Below are 19275 nucleotides of genomic sequence, written 5' to 3'. Positions count from 1 at the left end.
AGACTTTAATCCAAAGAGCTCTGAGATGATAATATTTTTAACATAGTTGTTGGATTAAATGATTATGTTAAATTATCCAGACTGCAGTATGAATAAGCACATACAGTCTTGATACAGGCTCCTGACAATTTGATTACTACCTGCTTATAAAGTTTGCCTTTTATAGGCAATTATGGTACAGCAGACCACAGTGGTTTTTTTAAGATATACAAACGTAAGTCATGCACACACACCAAGCAATATCCTGAAAAGATATAAGAGCTACACCAGTTTAACAGCTGGCTTCATGCCACAGTCACAAAAGTTGAGGTCAGAACAATAAAGCTGTTTTACACAGTTTGTAAATGCATTCAGGTACAATATATGGAACTGTAACACCACTAAGCCTAAGGAGAAATGTACCTTTTAAACGCTTGACACGAGGTGCACACATCAGCTGTTATGATATAACTTATATCTGCATGCACCTGGGCTAACACAAGTTAGCTAAAATGCTATGACTTTAACCCTGGATGAAACAGGGTTAACGCTGCAATGGCTCTGCTCCAGGGTTAACGCTGCTGCAGGAATACAAAGTCATAAGTTACTACATAACAGCTTATATTTGATATTGATATAATTGCCACATTTGTCTATACCATAAACCTCCATTACAGTAAAAGGAGAGTTAGTATTTCAAAATAAAATGGCATCTCTCTTTTAGTCCTACTCATATTTTACTATTGAAAATGGAAGAACTCTGCAATTTTAAATCAAAAATTTGTTTTAAGATGCCATGGATCCTTTAATCTAAAGCTATGGAGTAGTATTATTTCTCTGATGCTCTCTCTCTCTATATATATATATATAACTCACTAGCTTCAAATCATTTTCTGTTCAGCAGCAGAAAAATAGACTTATTAAGGTGAAGCTTTGTATACAAGTTGTCAGTTCCGATGCTGAGTTTTTAAGGCTCAAGTGAAAAATAATACCCAGAAAATTGGGGTTTATAAAGGTAACAGTGAATTATAGCTGTGCTCTCTATCATTCCCACTCTCTGCCTGAAAAATTTATTTCTGTATGTACTTAGGGCCCGATATAATGCTATTAATGGAGTCATACCTATAAGGTAGTCTTGGAGAATAACTCCAATACTGAGTATTGGTTTTTCCTTTTTTGAGAAGTAATATAGAAAGTAAAATGGGCTTCAATGACAGGATGATATTTCCAAGCTTTCCTTCAAAAGAAATGGGGATCAGAAATATCCCAATGCTTCCATTGCATTATGAAGTGAGAATTCTGTACTTAGACTTTTAATGTGCTCAGTAGCCGTGTCTGCCGACTACTGGTGCTATCCAATGCAACAGTGACCTGCTCTTGGACAACACTGGTCAACCAAGAACGTTCTCTACAGACTGAATCACTGATCATTTTGGCCATGTTCACATGTGGTTTTAAATACTCAATCAATGGTCTTTACCGCTTCCCTAAAGAATCTGATTCTTCACTGCAGAAAACCTGTTCCAAGGTAATCCCTGATTTCCATTTTTGCACAATTTCACCCAAAGCACACCTCTTTGTACTCAGGATGGCATCAGTAATGAAGAGGTGTGGATTACTTCTTTTCAGTTGAATGATCTGGTGCCATCAGAAGTTACAAGGTGGGAAGAGGCAGTACTCAGTTCAGGGGCAGGCAAATTCAGCCCACAGGCCACGTACAAAGTTCAGCTGGAGGGCTGCTTAATGAGTTTTGGTGAGCTGTCGAGGGCCGCAAGGGTAACCGCAACCCTTGACAGGTGCCCAGCAGAGTCCTGGCAGCTGCATGTGGTGGCAGGGAGCAGGGAATGCAGCCTGCTCCATCATGCAGGGCATTTCCTGGTAGCACACGAGTGCCGAGAGCTGCACATGAGCCCTGCGCAATAGAGGCAGGCCAGCCTGGCTTTGCTCCTTGTCATTGCGTGCAGCTCCCAAAACTGGCTGAAGCCATGTACCGCAAGGCGGCTGCAGCTGCATGGCCGATAAATACCCCGAGGGCCTGCCACCTGCTGCTGCCAGCAGGGGCACTGCTCCATGGGGAGGTGAGGCAAGTCCCTACATCTCCCCACCCTCCCTCACACCCCATACCCTCCTTCAAACCCACAAACCCCACACACCACACCTTGCCCCCACAACCTCCCACATATACACACACTCCCACCCACACAGCCACACCCCCTCACAAACCAGTACACACACACCCAGCCCCCAGCCACACCCCACACACAATATATCAAAGTACAGTTTTACTTTGAGTCATTATGCAAATCACGCCTAGATACACTATGCAAGCACAAATAAATCAGGAAAAATATTTTCTGAAATAAAATTAAAATATGTTATAGTACATATCCGACTTTTAATATACGATTTATCCAAGATGGCAACCCCTCCTCCCCCCTTTAACAAAAGAACTACTTCCAAGGACATGGGAAAGGACTTCCAGTGGCAAAGGTCAGAGGTTAGGGGCAGGGCTTCTAGTCCCAAGATGGCACCCGGGGGGGTGGAGCACCGGTCAAGGGGTGGGGCTACCCTTGCCATCCTCGACAGCTCCCCAAAACTCATTAAGCAGCCCTCCAGCTGAAATAATTTCCCAACCTGATCCAGATGCTTAAAGACAATGTCCTATGGCTTTTTTTGTCATTATATAAACATCTAAATGTATCTCTTCCAAATTAATGGCTACTTTTTGTTGTGCTGCATGCAGTACTAATTAATAACTGTTGCCCAGAAACATATGAAAAACTGTCCTGCAATCACATCAACAGAACTTCAAAGCATTCAAACACAAGGCAGATTTAAAGCTGCACAGGCTGCATAAACTGCATCATTTCCTAACTTTAGAGTTATACATAAGTTGGGCTAGAAGGGACCTCCAAAGGTCATCTAGTCCAACCCCCTGCCTGAGAAAGGATCATTCCTATCCAAACCATCCCGTACAACCATAATCTAAACTCTACATAAAATTACCCTCAACCCTGACAACACAGACTTAACACCCTAACCTGCCACAGGTAAAGCAGGGGAACCACAGCAGCCAATGTCCTGCTTCTATAAAACGTTGTTAATATATGCTCAAGAGGTCCCTGGTAGAGGGACACAGTCCCTGCAACAGAGGAAAGCAAAAACCCCCACAGTCCATACTAATCTGACTTCTGAGTAAAATTCCTTCCTGACCTCAAATATGGCAATCAGTTTGACCCTGAGAAGAAGGGCAAGACCCTCTACTCAGGAACCTGCAGATTTCTTCCTAGCAGGAAAATTGGCACACCCTAGTTGAAGCCCCTAGCTTTGGCTATAGCCAACAACCAATGCCTTTGAGTGGCTTAAAAAAACCCTGACACATAGCAGGAAAAAAAAAAAGGCAGGAGCAACCAGCAAAGCCCAGAAGTGTGGGAAATACCCATGGCAAAAAAATAGTTATAGTGACGCCTAGATCATTCTTCTTCAGAAAGGACTTGATCTGATCAGATACATGGGGAGTCGGAAGAAAAAAAAGGGCAACACCAAACCTCTGCTAAACCAATTGGGGCAGCTGACAACTGACACCCAGGAAAAAGCCAATCTGCTTAATGATTACTTTGCGTCAGTTTTTCACCAGCCCATAGGCAACAACACTGCCTAACAAGATGCGGGATGACCAGGGTGAGGGTGAATATGTCTACCACTGGCATGGATTTTGTGAGGGAGCACCTTGAGAAGCTGGACACCCACACATCAGCTGGTCTGGACAGACTGCAAGAATTGGCAGACATCATAGTGCGGCCACTGTCAAGGATATTCAAAAACTTGTGGCACTCGGGCAAAGTACATGAAGATTGGAAAAGGACCAGTATGATGCCTATCTTCAAGAAAGGGAGGAAAGAAGATCCAGGAAACTACAGGCCAATCAGTTTGACCTCAATCTCTGGAAAGACCTTAGAAAAATTATCAAAGAAACCATTCTTGCCAAGCTAACAGAACGAAACATTGTAAGGGATAGCCAGTTTATTGTGGGTAGGTCTTGCCTGACCACTCTCATGTCCTTCTATGACCAAGTGAGGTATCACCTAGACAAAGGGGAAGAGGTCGATATCATATATTTGGACTTTAAAAAAGCCTTTGACCTTGTGTCCTGCAATGTCCTCATGGAAAAACTGGGCAACTGCAGCCACAACTATACTTCAGTCCAATGGCTGGAGAACTGGCTCCGAGGTCAAACCCAGAGAGCGGTAGTTAACAGAACCGAATCAACATGGCACTCAGCGACTAGTGGTGTCCCCCAAGGCTCCATTCTCGGACCTGTATTCTTTAATGTCTTTATAAATGATCTGAACTTTGGTGTTAGAAGTGGACTGGCCAAGTTCGCTGACGACACCAAGCATTGGGGAAAAGTATCCACACTTAAGGAGAGGCTGGTGATCCAGGCCGACCTCAATAGGCTTGCAAGGTGGGCAGATGAAAACCTGATGGCATTCAAATGCGGAGAATTGCAAGGTGCTCTACCTCCGGGGGGGAAAAGCCCCACATCATACTTACAGGCTTGGCAATGCTTCACTTGCTAGCACCACGACCAAAAGAGACTTGGGGGTCATAACTGACCACAAGATGAACATGAGCCATCAACGCGATACCACAGCTGGCACAACGAACAAAAAACTCTGACTTGAATCTACCGATGCATCTCAAGCAAGACCCAGGATGTCATCCTCCCGCTGTACTCAGCCTTAGTAAGGCCACAACTAGAGTACTGCATCCAGATCTGGGCTCCACAATTCAGGAAGGATGTGGAGAAGCTTGAAAGAATTCAGAGGAGAGCCACGCGCATGATCAGAGGGCAAGAGAACAGGTCTTATGAAGAGAGGCTGCGAGCCATGGGACTTCAGCCTGGAGAAGTGCAGGCTCAGGGGTGACTTCGTGGCAGCCTATAAGTACATCAGGGTGTGCATCAGGATCAGGAGGAACGTCTGTTCACCAGGGCACTCCAAGGGATGACAAGGTCCAAATCTCACAAACTTCTGCAAGACCCTTTTAGGTTGGACATAAGGAAAAACTTCTTTACTGTCCTAACCTCCAAAACCTGGAAGAGACTCCTGCCGGAGATGGTGCAAGCACCTGCTCTGGACATTTTTAAGAAACATTTGGATGCTTATCTTGCTTGGATCCTTTGACTCCACCTGATTTCCTTCCCTTTGGGCAGTGGGCTGGATCCAATGATCTTATGAGCCCCATTTACAAGAAGGGGAGAAAGGAGGACCCAGGCAATTATAGGCCAGTCAGTCTTACCTCGGTCCTTGGGAAGACCTTTGAGAAAATTATAAAGGAGCACATCTGCAAGGGCCCAGCAGGGGAGGTAATGCTCAGGGGCAACCAGCATGGGTTCAATGAGGGCAGATCCTGCCTGACTAACCTGGTTTCTTCCTATGATCAGGTCATAAAGTCCCTAGACAAGGGTGACGGAGTGAATGCTATCCCAGGTGGTGCCTGGTGGAACAGAGCCTCACCTTTTTTCCACTAGTCCCCCCTGGTGAGTTTATAGATGGCCACTAGATCACCTCTCAGTCTTCTCTTGTGGAGGCTGAACAGGTTCAGGTCCCGTAGCCTCTCCTTGTAGGGCCTGCCCTGCTGCCCCCGGAACATGCGAGTGGCCTCCTCTGGACCCTCTCCATGCTGTCCACATTCCTCCTGAAGTGCGGCACACAGAACTGGACACAGTACTCCAGCTGCAGCTTGACCAGTGCCGCATAGGAGGGGAGGATCACCGCCCTGGACCTGCTCGACATGCACCTGTAGATGCATGACAAGGTGCAGTTAGCCTTACTGACCACTTCCTCACATTGGTGGTGTATGTCCATCCTGGAATGAACAATGACTCCAAGATCCCTTTCAGCCACTCTGTTGATGTGCTGTGCTGTGCTCCCCAGCTTACAGGTGTTGTCCCAGGGACAACAAGCAAGACGATCCAGAAACCACACCCGTGGGACCCGGCAAGGACAAATACAAAAGGAAAAATAAAAATGGTTACTTACCTGTAGGAGAAATAATGCCGGAGGGGTGGAGGAGAGAGCCCGTGCGTTTTACAAGCCGCACCTTTATTCAAGTAAGGCTGGTGGGTGATGTCAGAGGGAATCACCAGCCAGCGGGAATAAAGATGGGTATTGGCGAAGAGGCCGGGGGAGCAAGGGAGGTGGTGGAGACTCCTCAAGCTGGTAGCACGCTCTACCAGCATGATCAAAGCCAACCCAGGCAGGGAGTGGCAACGGGGGCTGTGGGAGCTCCCTGCACCAGAAAAAATAAAATCGAACCCTGGACAGGGGAGAGAGCTCAGAGCATCGGGCTCCAAACACTGCCGAGGGAGCGCGGCGTTGGAAGCCCTGTTAGCAGAGACACAGAGACGGAGACCCAGGGACAGAGACTGCGACCGACCCTGGGGATTTAGAATCTCATCTGCCCAGTCACCCCCAGGTATTGGGCCGTGAAGACGGGCTGGGGACGCAGAAGGGAGGGAGCTGTCGGGGGAGCGACGCTGGGGAGAATCCTGCCGGATGCAGGGAGGAGAGCTGAGGGAATCGACTCCTACGACCCCGGAACTGCAGGTTTCTTCTTTCTTTTTTTTTTTTTTTTTTTTTTCCTTTTTCCATTCATGGATGCCCGAATGGGCCTCAGAAGCACAACCTCCTCTTGCCTACTGGTGCACTGGTCCTGGATCCCTGTGCCTCCTGCCCTCTAGGCTGCTGCCTCCATTCCCTTATGCCCTCAGATGTCCTCTCCTCTGCCTCTTCCTCAGCAGTTCCACTGCAGAGCGCTTGAAAAAGGTTGCCAACTTCAACCTGTTCTTCTTCAATTCTGGGGGCCCTCCTTCTTCAAGTAGTTGCCTGCTGCCACTTCTTATTGCTGTCTGGCCTCTCCACTACCGGGTGCCTCTCATAACTCTTGTCCAAGTCATCCTCCTAGTCCTGGATGCAATGTAGCATGGATACCCAAGCTTCCAATCCATGAATCTTCTCCTCCAGGGCAGATACCGGCTTACATTTGGTGCAGATTAAGTGTTCTTGAACCTCGAGGAGGAACATGAACTTGGCACATCCTATGCAGGACACAACAGTTGACCCAGATTTCATTTGCACTTTCTTTGCCCCTTGGAGCACACCTACGCTGTAAGGATTTTAAAAAAGATAGAGAGAATGGGGGAAAGGGAGGGGAGGGGGGGAGATGCATCACAAGAACCAGCATGCCAAGTACCAGGACCCTTGCCCAAGCTCTCTCTCTCTCACACACACGCACACACAGTATCCTGCTCCCCCCCTACAGTGAACTCCCAAGGCAAACTCCCTCTCTTTGCTGCCCTCTGTTTCCTGCTCCCATGGTTCGCTAGGGGCTACCTTTTTATAAGGCTACCTAGCCTAGCCCCACCCCACAGTTACCAAAACCAGCTCCATCCACAGGAAGCCCTGTCACTCAGTCACTCCAGAAGGGGGAAGAAAAGAACAAAAAGAGCACATGCACCAGAGAGAAAGAGAGACCCCAAACACACATTAGGCACTAGGCAAACACTAGCAGCAAGCAACCACTCACTAACACAGGAAAAAGCCTCTTCAAGGCAATCCCACACCTGAGCTGCTTATCCCAGAGCTACTGCTCTCTGCTTACTGCTCACTTTACAGCTTAGAGTGCTTTTTAATAGCTTAATTTTAAATGGAAGGTATATTCCTATACCACACAAGATAAATACCAACACTTTTTCAGGGAAGCCAAGGGCTAGCATGAATCATCCTCTACAAAATGACTAATTTCATTATTAGGCTTCTTGAATCTCTCACTGAAGGAACTAGTAGTAGCCCCCATCAGGGACAGGATACTGAACTGCTTGAATAGTCTACTACACTAAATTCCTATGTTCCTAAATCAGATTACCCAATATAATCATGTTCCTAAGGCCTCTGGCAGACATTATTTCCATCAAGCTACAAGTAATGTGGCTTGATGGAAACTTTCATGCCACGTGAACTAGACCTGCTTCATGTTCACAGGGCAAGCTATCCAGGAGGGGGAAAAAGTGTCCTGGGAACCACCTGTGAGCAAGGGGAACTGGAACGCTTCTGGCAGGGGCTGTGCCCCTCCCACATTTTCAGCTGTGCTGCTAATGAGAAGTGAGCGCTGAGCTCCCCTCGAGTAAAGGAGCTGTTCCCATAACACTCGTGCAGAGCGGCAGGAACAGGACCAGCAGGGTTCAAACTCTTCTGGAGCCTCAAAGTGCTTTTGCAAATATGCTTTTCCTCTCTCCCCATCTCATCCCCACCACCAGCTTTCTAAACAACATTCCCTCATCTCTAAGATGACCGTGGTGCTCAAGTAAAGCCTTGTCAAGTTACACCTTACAGACTAACTAGATGCAATTTTATTTACAAGTGCACACCCACTCACCCCATTGGCTTTTTTGAGCTCAAACTCACTTCATTAAATGCTGTGAAAGGACATGCATGGAGCATGGTATAAAATGGAAAGAGGGACGTGGGTAGTGCTGGAAGGTGCAAGTAAGCAAGCAATAAACCCACAGAAACAAAAGGGACACAAATGCCAGTTCAGGTAATGAGATAAGAATCCATAGTCCCCGTTTAAACCATACTTAACACCATCCAGTCTGTGGATGGTTTCTTGTTCAAGTTGTTTTTTAAAGGTTTGTTGGCTAAGAGTCACCATCCTGAGGTCATGGATGGAAAGACTATGGATGTTAGGCCCCCTCTACACATGCAGGTAAAGGTGCAATTGGATTTAATGCATGATCCACACAGTTGTGTTTCCTGCCATGCTAGTCATGCAAATGAGACTCCCAGCCCCAGCTACACCTCACATGCAGCCAGGACCAAGAGCCCCACAACTGACGGTGTGAGGTGCAGCCAGCACCAGAAGCCCCACCACTTGTGGCAGCCACAATCCCCAGGGCTTGGGGGTTTCACAGCGGGCAAGATGCACCCCTGCGCTGGGAGCCCTATCAGCAGCTGCAGAGGAAACCTTACTACATGTGCAAATTAAAGCTCAACAGCAACAAGTTATAAATATGTACTAACCTTCTGAGGTCTGACTTTACAGCTGGTTGGAGCTTTTGAACGTGTAATTGCATGTGTAGCTGGGCTCAAGGCAATTGTGTAATTAACCAGTTAACTGCACAAGCCCTGCAGTGTGTAGACGGTGTTCTGCCACAGGCTTTCCCCTCTTTCTGGAGCGGCTGTCCATCTACCTCGCCTTCTGCCTGACTACACACTCTCTGAATAAAGCACAATCATATTAATGTTTTTCACACGGTAAATGTGTGAATGGCTCCTTAAAGCAGCAGCTTTGAAGGCTAATTGGGAAAAGGGGCAAGTGAGTCATGACAGTTCCTGCTAAGGCAGCTGGGGCAAAGTTCAGCAGGAAGCAGAATCCCCTTGCAAGGATGGAGGGGGTGGGAGTGGGAGAAGAGAGCAATCCAGCCTAGGATGCTGGAGGATCTGGCCAAACACCTTCACCCTGCCTGACATACTACCTGTTCAAACAGACACTTGATGGAGAATAGGTTAAAAAAATATATATATATTTTTTTAATTAAATTAAATTGTTCAAGCAACACCTTGGCGGCTGGCTGGCCATTTTATCATACACTAATTACTTTGCGTGTGTGAGACGTTCAAATTTATTACTGCACAATAAATGCGATTTGTGTCAGGGACCTAACAGCTTTTAAGGTTATAGGTCATTTATGGCAAAAGCTATTAAATTCTTATTTTGGAGATCCTCAAATGAGAACATTTGTACTCTGGTACTTTTGGCTGTCATGTGAAATGGCTCCCAATTCTCTAATATATATTACTGCGGTCTGCTTTCACAAAGAATCTAAAGAATAGACAGAGATACCAGCTTGGGAATACTGGTCTGCAACTGTCTCTGAATATCAAAGTCGATTTTGTCCCTTGGTTGTGGGATGAAGCGGATTTCCCAGTTTGAAAGGTAACATAACATAATGAATTACATGTAACAGTATGAGTTGATTTAAAAAATAAATTAAATTCTACGTCAAGAATTTAACATCTAATACACTACCCAACATGCACTGAAAAAGACAAAAAAGAATACAGCTTTTATAGACTGAGAGACTTGGTACTGAGTAAGATGAACAGGGAAAAAAATCCCCTTTTATTCTGCAGATCCATGCCAGTAAACTAGAATAAACATGTTATTAAAAGAGAAATCAATAGAATGCTTTAAAATATACAGTACCACAAGAGGTCAAGCCCCAGTATTGATTTTAATATAACATTTTTGTGCAGTTTCCCAAAGGGTTCTTCTCTAATATTGTTCTTCATTTTTCTTTCACTTTGTACCTTGACTGGTGAATTTGCTGCTCTCGTCTGCAAAAGCTGTCTATGGCAAGAAGTTTGCTAAGAGTTTGTCACATATGCGATGCACTGCTGAGACATGACAAAGCAAGGCAGGGGGGAAAGCACTCAAACACACCAGAGTATCAATTAAACTGCAAAATGTATTGCAACTACATTCCGACTCCCCCAAACCACAAAAAAAGAAGAAACAACTAATGGCTCCAATCAAATAAGCTACCACAGAGAACCACCTTCAGGCACCACTGTGTACATATTTTTAAAAGTTGATTTACAGTTTCGAAGGGTTTTCCCTGAATGGATAAGGAGGTTTAGAAATACAGTAGACAAAGGTTGCAATACATTATCCACCTAATGACAGATAAAATGCCAATACCACAGAGCCCGGCTAGCCAAGTAGAACAAACTTTAGCAATTCATTAACAGGAAATGTCTAAGAGCGATCCACACTGTTATGGACTGGAAACATTTTTCACATGATTTGGTTTACGGAAGCAGCCACTGGATTTCTGCTAGTTCAAATCTGGCAGATGTTAACAAGCAATAAAAACTACCACCAATTTACAGCAACTTGGGACCAACTAGCAAATGGGACAAACCAAAACTTGGGAAGAACCACACCTGGCACCTCAATGACAGTCCAAACAGAGCGCAGAGACTGAATGAGACTAACAGTGTGCACACAAGAAAGTTGCACAGAGTTAGTTATACTTGTGCAAAATTGTGTAGGGGTTTTAATTTTGGTTTCATTCACTCGCAAAGTGAAAGGGTCCCACATGAACACGATTTCACTCATCCCTATATACAAGCTACTGGAAATCACCTTGTAACGGGGTATATTGTAACTGGTGTCATTTCTTCTTTGGCCCAATCTGGAAAGCAGAGCACAGACTTAAGATTTTTTTAGTACACATCATAGTACACATATATATGCTAAAATACATAAATAAAAATATATAAATATATATTAGCATATATTTTGTCCTATTAAACCTTTTTTTATTTTGCTTTGGGAAGAAGATCCCAGGGGACAGGGGCTGGGAAGGGGAGGAAGAAAGATTTGTTTTGCACTGAAGAAAAGCAGCAATCCTACTCCAAAAACTTGCAATAAAAAGGTAAAACAAAGATGACAAGATACAACAGGTAACACAGAGCTGGAGAGGATACAGATTTTATTTCATTTTTATAATAACCATTTCATAAAGGCAAAGAATGAATGCTCTTTCATTAGAGACTTGAGAGAAAGGTGCCTTGAAATAGTGCATGCAGTTACGTATTACAGAACTAAAATATTAATGTTAGACAGGGGCTAAATCATATACAAATCCAAAAATAGCCACGAAGAGCAAGAATGAATACTCAACAATTCAAAAGCACCATTCAACTAAACTTAACTATTTGCCAAATAAGTAAGGTTGTTTGAAAGGCAAAGAAATTTCAACTACTGGGACTATTATTTGTGGTCAGAGTTTACAGCACAAAGTGCCTTTTACTTGTCTTCCTTATTCAAGCAACTTTTCTATGCATTTCAGTGGAGAAAATCCAATAGTCTATTGAGGCTGACAACAAACAAGCCCCAGTATCAATATTACCATCATCATAAAATCTTTAACTTATTCTCCCCTTCTGATTTCCCAGTGTGTCTTTTCTTCCGTCTGCCTTTTAAAATACAAAACCTGGAATGTAATTAGATGTCCCTTGTACAGCACCAAGCACAATGAGGAACAAATAAAATAATTTTCAAAAAGCAAATGCCAATATTTCTCTCTACATCATATCTTCTGTTAACCTATTATATCACCATGTTCACCCATTTGGAATATTATCGGAAGTAGGGAGTCAGACTTCGGGGTCCTGAGACAGGCTTCCTGCACGGCATGGGGCACATCACTGAACACCTCTATTTTCCTCATCCTTCAAGTTAAGTTGCTTATTCATTGTCATGGCGCGGGGGCCTAGGAGTGGCCGTGATCTCTCCTAACGCCCCCTACCGTGCAAGTTTGCGATAAAGCCCCCTCGTTCTCGCCCGCCACGTCTTTGATGGTATGTATTTTATAATGGAGGATGCCTTTTGGCCCCTTGGACACTGTGCTCTGATTTATCCTGACCCCCGGTTCTTTATGGATAGACTTGGTGCACCCCAGCCTTATGGGCTATGCGTGGCTCCAACTTCCCCCGTACCACACCCCAAGCCTCGCAGATGTCCCGGACGTTGTCTGGTCAGTTTCCTCTCCATGCCCTCGCAGGCACCCACGGGCTTGTCACGCAGCCGGCGCCCCTCACCAGCGCCCCCTGGGCTTGTCGCACAGCCAGCGCCCTTCACTGGCACACCCCCAGGCTTGTCACGCAGCCGGCGCCCCTCATTGGTGCCCCCCGGGCTTGTCACGCAGCCGGCACCCGGCACTGGCACACCCCCCCAGGCTTGTCACGCAGCCGGCGCCCCTCACCGGCGCCCCCCCCGGGCTTGTCACGCAGCCGGCGCCCCTCACCGGCGCCCCCCCCCGGGCTTGTCACGCAGCCGGCGCCCCTCACCGGCGCCCCCCCCCGGGCTTGTCACGCAGCCGGCGCCCCTCACCGGCGCCCCCCCCCGGGCTTGTCACGCAGCCGGCGCCCCTCACCGGCGCCCCCCCCCGGGCTTGTCACGCAGCCGGCGCCCCTCACCGGCGCCCCCCCGGGCTTGTCACGCAGCCGGCGCCCCTCACCGGCGCCCCCCCGGGCTTGTCACGCAGCCGGCGCCCCTCACCGGCGCCCCCCCGGGCTTGTCACGCAGCCGGCGCCCCTCACCGGCGCCCCGCCCCGGGCTTGTCACGCAGCCGGCGCCCCTCACTGGCGCCCCCCCCAGGCTTGTCACGCAGCCAGCACCCCTCACTGGCGCCCCGCCGGGCTTGTCACGCAGCCGGCGCCCTTCACTGGCACACCCCCAGGCTTGTCACGCAGCCGGCACTGGCGCCCCCCGGGCTTGTCACGCAGCCGGCACTGGCGCCCCCCGGGCTTGTCACGCAGCCGGCACTGGCGCCCCCCGGGCTTGTCACGCAGCCGGCGCCCCTCACCGGCGCCCCCGGGCTTGTCGTGCAGCTGGCGCCCTTCACTGGCATACCCCCAGGCTCATCACGCAGCCGGCGCCCCTCACTGGCGCCCCGCTGGGCTTGTCACGCAGCCGGCGCCCCTCACTGGTGCCCCTCACAATTGGGGCTCAGGTGGCCATAGCCATGTCTGGCCCCCAAATCCCCTCCTCAGTCTTAAAGCGAGTGCCTGCTCTGGGGTTTCTCGCCTGTGCCTGCCCTGGGGCTACTCAGAATCGGGGCTCAGGTGGCTGTAGCCGTGCCTGACCCTAAATTCCCTCCTCGGGTCAACAGTTCCTGTGGGACTCCGGCAGCCTTGTCCTTAACTGGCCCCGGTTCTCTGCACCCCTTCTCAGGGCTGGGGTCAGTGCCCCCTGAACGTTGTGCCCTCTCTGGGCTTCTTGCCTGTGCGCCCCTGCCTGGGGCTTCCTTCGCGCTTACCTACACTGGGGCTCCTCTCGCGCTTGGGGCTCAGGTGGTCATAGCCGTGCCTGTCCCCCCATTGCACTGTGCCTCTTCTCAGGGCTGGGGCAGTGCACCCCTAAATGCAGTGCCCTCACTGGCACCGGGGTCCCCACCACTGTGGAGCCCCTCTGAGGCCTCCTCCAACCCCTATTAGCCTCACCCGGTCCTCCGGTTTTATAAAACTACAAAACAGAAAACTCAAGCCCCTGGGCTACAACAAACTCTAAGCCATCTGGCTAACCATCATTCAGCTCCCTACCAGGGCTTCCTCCACCCAGTATCCTTGACCAGAAGCTGCTCAGGCCACCAGGCTTCCTTCCTCTGCTTACTCCAGCAGAGCTCCTTCTTCCTTGGCTGCCAGAGGGGAACTGCTTGCCTGGCCTCGGCCTGGATCACCTTTATATAGGTCAGGCCCTGCCCCTTCTGGTCAGCTGACGAACTGCGGTTGCCCCAGCAACCAGCACCTGTACCTCTTTGTAGGCGCAGGGTACTAAAGTGCCCTGCGACATACCTCCCCCACCTTAAGTTCAAGGTTCACTAGGAGCAGGGTACCAAAGTGCCCTGCGACATTCATCTACCTCTCGGGGCAGGAAGGGGGCGGGGGTGCAAACAACATTTTGGGTTTATCCAGTACCCCAAAATCCAGATGAAAAGGTACAGTTTCAGTAATTATTATGTACTTCAAGATTCACCCACCAGTATTAACGAGGACAACAGGATGGTTCCAAATAGCAACTTCTGTCGGTAGATGCAAGTCAGGAAAGCGTGGAAGTAGGAAAACTCTAAAAGCATGCAAAATCTGAAATATCATGATAGAAAAAGTTTGTTTCTTGGCAACAAATTGATCTAGTTTAATACTATTTCTGTTTTATGGGGTTTTTTGACACAGATGTGAGTTTTGCTACTTCGCGATCTCTGGTGCTAGCTTAATACTGTCACATTTTCCCAGAGGCAAGCATGCTGCTCCACTGAGTTGTGCAGATTTCTCAGCAGAACCCAATGAAGCACGTGCATCTCGCTGACCAGAAGCAGATTCTCATCTCTAAAGTTCATGAACCATGGCACCATCTGGCATGACGCAGGCCACGTCCGTGCCGGCAAAACAAATACTTCCAATTACAAAAAAAACCCTTTTATTGGTACATCAACATCAACTTCAAACTGCCACCATCAACAAAATAAGGCTATATTGAATAAATTATGATAATGACAAGGGCCATTGTAACGCTCTCTCTATATGGGTCCTCATATGAAAGGGAACCTGGACATTCAAAAACATTTGACATCTTATTGCCACATTTTTGTGTGATTTCACTTCTTGGCAAAGAACTAAATCACTAGCATCCTAGCACATCCACATCTGTGACTGTTCCAATACTATCCATATATTTTAATTCATTCTGGAGGTAGGGACAACAGGATGCTAACATATGTAAAGAATGAGAACTGTCACCTCTTGCTCATGTTCTCCCACTCTTTACCATTCTCTTTTCCAGTGCTACATATATAATTTGGCTATAATAAAATGCACAACTGAGACTAGAGACAAAACATATAAATACTTTTGTATTCATACAAATACTGCTTTGCTAATTCTACAAATTTGCTAATTATACAAATACTGATTTGCTTTACTGCAGAATCAAAGGGGCCTGGGTTTTTTGGAATGGTTGTACTCTGGTATCCAATTATATAATCCGTCAACCTAATCCAATTAAATAATAATATATTACTGAGTGCAAAACAAAAGAAATGTATGCAGACAATTTTAGCAGTACTAATTACACTCTGATTTAAGAAACCTACTGTAATGAGCGTTCTTCCCCCCAACTCCAAAGGCAAAGGATAGTAAGTAGTTAAGATTTATGTTTAACAAGAAACTAATATTTCCCCTACTATTAAAATGTACCTCTTTACTCGAGCAGAACAGTTCTAAGCAACACACCTTTGCATTTCTCCCAACTTGTTTCTATCTCTGTGCAGCCAAGTGTCTGCCAGGACTTCGGAGATATCAACAAATCCAAGTCAGAGAGAAGCTGAGCTAGAAAGGACATCCAAAGGACATCTAATCCAACCCCTGCCCAAGGCCGGATCATCCCTATCCAAAACATCCTACACAAACAAACTCTACATAAGACTACTGTCAACCCTAACTCAATGCACATTTGATTTAAAAGATTACAAGCAAATCAGGTTTATGAGGTCAAAGGGATTTAGATAAAAAATTAAGAGCAAGAGTTAATTTGTTTTAACATGCATTTAACACCAAAACAGAGTCTACCCATTCTTAATATGGCACTATAAATCAGCATATCATTAGACATTTCAATAGCTCTTCAGTTATTGTAAAACTACCAAAAATCACTGAACAATTTTTATAAAAAGTACAGCTGTGGATGATCACAAACAAACCTTTTGTGAGCTTCAGTCTCTCTCCTGGCTTGTTCTAATGCCAGCTCTTCAGCTATTCTTTTCTTTAGCTCTTCTTCATTAACTGCAATTAATGAAAGTTATAGAAAATAAAGATGGTATCAAAACATAGTATTGTTATCAATTACAGAAACAAAAAAATGTGTAACATAATATACTATTTTGTTTTCCATTCATTTTTCTATCAAACCCAAGGACATTCCAAAATTGAACTTACATTATCAGTGGGGGGCAGGGGGAAGAAATTGGATTTTGGATAAATAATATTACTCCACACATTTTCAATTAATATACATACTCTCTCCTCACTCAAATCAGCTTGTAAACCTGAAATCCTCCCTTCATAGCCAAATCTACACTACAGATAGTAGACCTGAAGAAGAGCATTGGCCCAGTAACAATTAGCAAATGAATCTTACTACTACCTACGTCATTCGGGGATGCAAAGAGATTTGTTTGTATATTTTTATTGAATTCTGTTTTCCCATCTAATAGCTGGCAAAAGACATGAATAAAAAAAGCATCATCCAGTAAATAAACTAAACCTTCTCCATTTTCTATATAAAAGTAAATATTTAAAAACTGAATGAATGTGTGTTCAGATATATAATTCTTTATATAAATGTGTAGAGAAAATAGTGAATCCTCCTGGTTGGCTAGAAGTACTAAAATTAATGAAATAGCTATACTAGTCAATATGTCTAAGTGCTTATACCAGCAAACAAGAACAACCTTCCTTTAGGAAAATAGTTAGAACTACAATTGTGAAAGAGGAATTAAACAAAACAAAAAACAAAACAAAAAAGAAATGATTTCCATCAAGGTTCCTGGCTGACTTCAGTTAAACCACACTGTTGGGATAGTATGATATAGCTAAAAGAGCTATGCTAATAGAGCATAGTGGTTTTCCTCCATTGGTAAAAGCACTCCGGATGCCAGTGGTCACCAACCAGTGGGTCTCGATCCACCAATAGGTCTTGGAGCCTCCTGGAGTTATAGAATCATAGAAAATTAGGCTTGGAAGGGACCTCAGAAGGTCACATCTAGTCCAACCCCCTGCTCAAAGCAGGATCATCCCCTACTAAATCATCCCAACCAAGGCTTTGTCCAGCTGGGTCTTACAAACCTCCAAGGACAGAAAGTCCACAACCTCTCTGGGTAACCTGCTCCACTGTTTTGCTACCATCCTTGTGATAATGTTTTTCCTAATAGCTAACCTAAACTTCCCTGGCTGCAATTTGAGACCATTTCTCCTTATTCTGTCATCTGCTACCACTGAGAACAACCAAGGCTGGGGTGGGGGACTGAGTGCCCGTGTGCATGCATGCGCGCCCCAGCCCAGCAGGTCAGTCCGTCAGGGAGGGAAGGGGCAGGGGCTAGATCAAGGCCCCCGCGGTGAGGGACAGTGCTGCAGAGGCAGAAGCAGCGGTAAGTTGAGTGGAGCCCCAGCCAGGTGGGATATACCTGCTATGGAGGTGCAACCCCAAATAATTTTTTCTCCCTCTGCCTCGATCTGTGCCCCCTCACCGTTCCTTCCCCACAGACTTACCTGTTGGGCAGGAGGGGTGTGGCACAGGGTAGTTCTTGGGTTGCTTTTAAATAACTTAAAAAGGTTGGGGACCACTGACACATGCCAACGAAATACAAACCTCCCTAAACATGAGCAAGAAGGAGATGTCTAAAGGGGGGAATGCTGCAGTCTGAGGGAGGCCACCTCACCATAGCCTTGCCTGTATCGAGTGGACAGTAGCTCAAACAACTTTAAATTTTCCACTCTATCAAGGAGGGAAACAGAAAAATAAGACGACTGCAAATCGAATACTTTATGGCTCAAGCCAGCAGCTGGAAAACTATTCATAAACACACACCAGAGCAACTTTAAAAACCACCAGCCCAAAAATGCCTCATGAATCTTCTGCATTCTCATGGGACCGAGCAGGCCTACCCCCATTACGCACTGTAGCAACCTAACCTCAAGGTGACAAATGCATAGAAGCAGAGTCTATCCTGGAGGGAAAAAAAACCATGCCTGCTTCTATCTTGGCCCAGAAACACACCTGCTGTTTGATCTAGGAGTGCATCATTACAAAACCCAAGTCAAAAATAGCAGACTTGCACATGTTGTCAAGAGTAGAGAGACTGTCCTCTCCCAATATTCAAAGCATCCTCACCGATTTCATCCCGACTGAGCCTAAACCAGCACACCCTCATCCTCCTTCAGATTTTATAAAGACAGTGGAGCTGTTATACTGCATCTATGCCGGGGTGGGCAAAATGTGATCCACAGGCTAGATGTGGCCCATCAGACCATCCTATCTGGCCCACGGGGCCCCTAAAAAATTTAGAAAATGAATATTTACCTGCCCCTGGCTGCCTGTCATGAGGCCCTCAATGGCTTGCCAAAACTCGGTAAGTGGCCCTCCGTCCAAAATAATTGCTTGCCCCTGATCTATGCACTTCCACTGAGCATCAGATATCTATACAAGATACTAAGTCTACCAAAAAAGCTACAAAATATATTTAGCAAAAGTGTCAGCCCCAATGAACAATGATCCAGTTGTCATAACATAATGCACAAATCATCCCAACACATCAGTAAGCATTAGAAATGAAAAATTTAAGCAGTTAAGAGACTGCATTTCCACCCTTAAGAATGAATGACACCCCTATAAAGGCCAAAATGAAAACCATCTTATCTGCAAAATAATCTTGAGAACTCAGTCAGAAATGCTTGACCAAAGCTTAAGTTAATTTAACCCCTTTGCTAGTCGCCCAAAACAGCTCCCCTAGCTGTGCTGAGTCACAGCAGAGAAAATTCCTCTCATTTTCTGCACATCTAGAATAGAAGAACTGTAAACATACATTCACTGTAAAATCAATCCTATTAGTTTTAACTCTGAAAAGGTATTTCAATATTTCATGTATTTTAATGCAGCACTCAAGAATGTACA

The 19275-nt window shown here is 46.1% G+C and overlaps 1 protein-coding gene across 3 annotated transcripts in view; it reads right to left on the bottom strand.

Annotated features, from left to right (window-relative positions):
• Nucleotides 1-19275, bottom strand: part of CHCHD3 (coiled-coil-helix-coiled-coil-helix domain containing 3) — a 223496-nt gene that overhangs the window by 160077 nt on the left and 44144 nt on the right. For all 3 annotated transcript variants that reach the window (XM_090041549.1, XM_090041548.1, XM_090041547.1), the window contains exon 3: nt 16307-16388. In XM_090041549.1, the coding sequence (XP_089897675.1) occupies nt 16307-16388 (82 nt within the window). The remainder of the gene's footprint in view (nt 1-16306; nt 16389-19275) is intronic.

This window comes from Crocodylus siamensis, chromosome 4 (genome assembly GCF_052110815.1).
Source record: "Crocodylus siamensis isolate JL-2025a chromosome 4, ASM5211081v1, whole genome shotgun sequence".
NCBI classification, from domain to species: domain Eukaryota; kingdom Metazoa; phylum Chordata; order Crocodylia; family Crocodylidae; genus Crocodylus; species Crocodylus siamensis.
The sequence above is the reverse complement of the archived record's forward strand: the minus strand, read 5'-3'. Positions and strand labels throughout refer to the sequence as shown.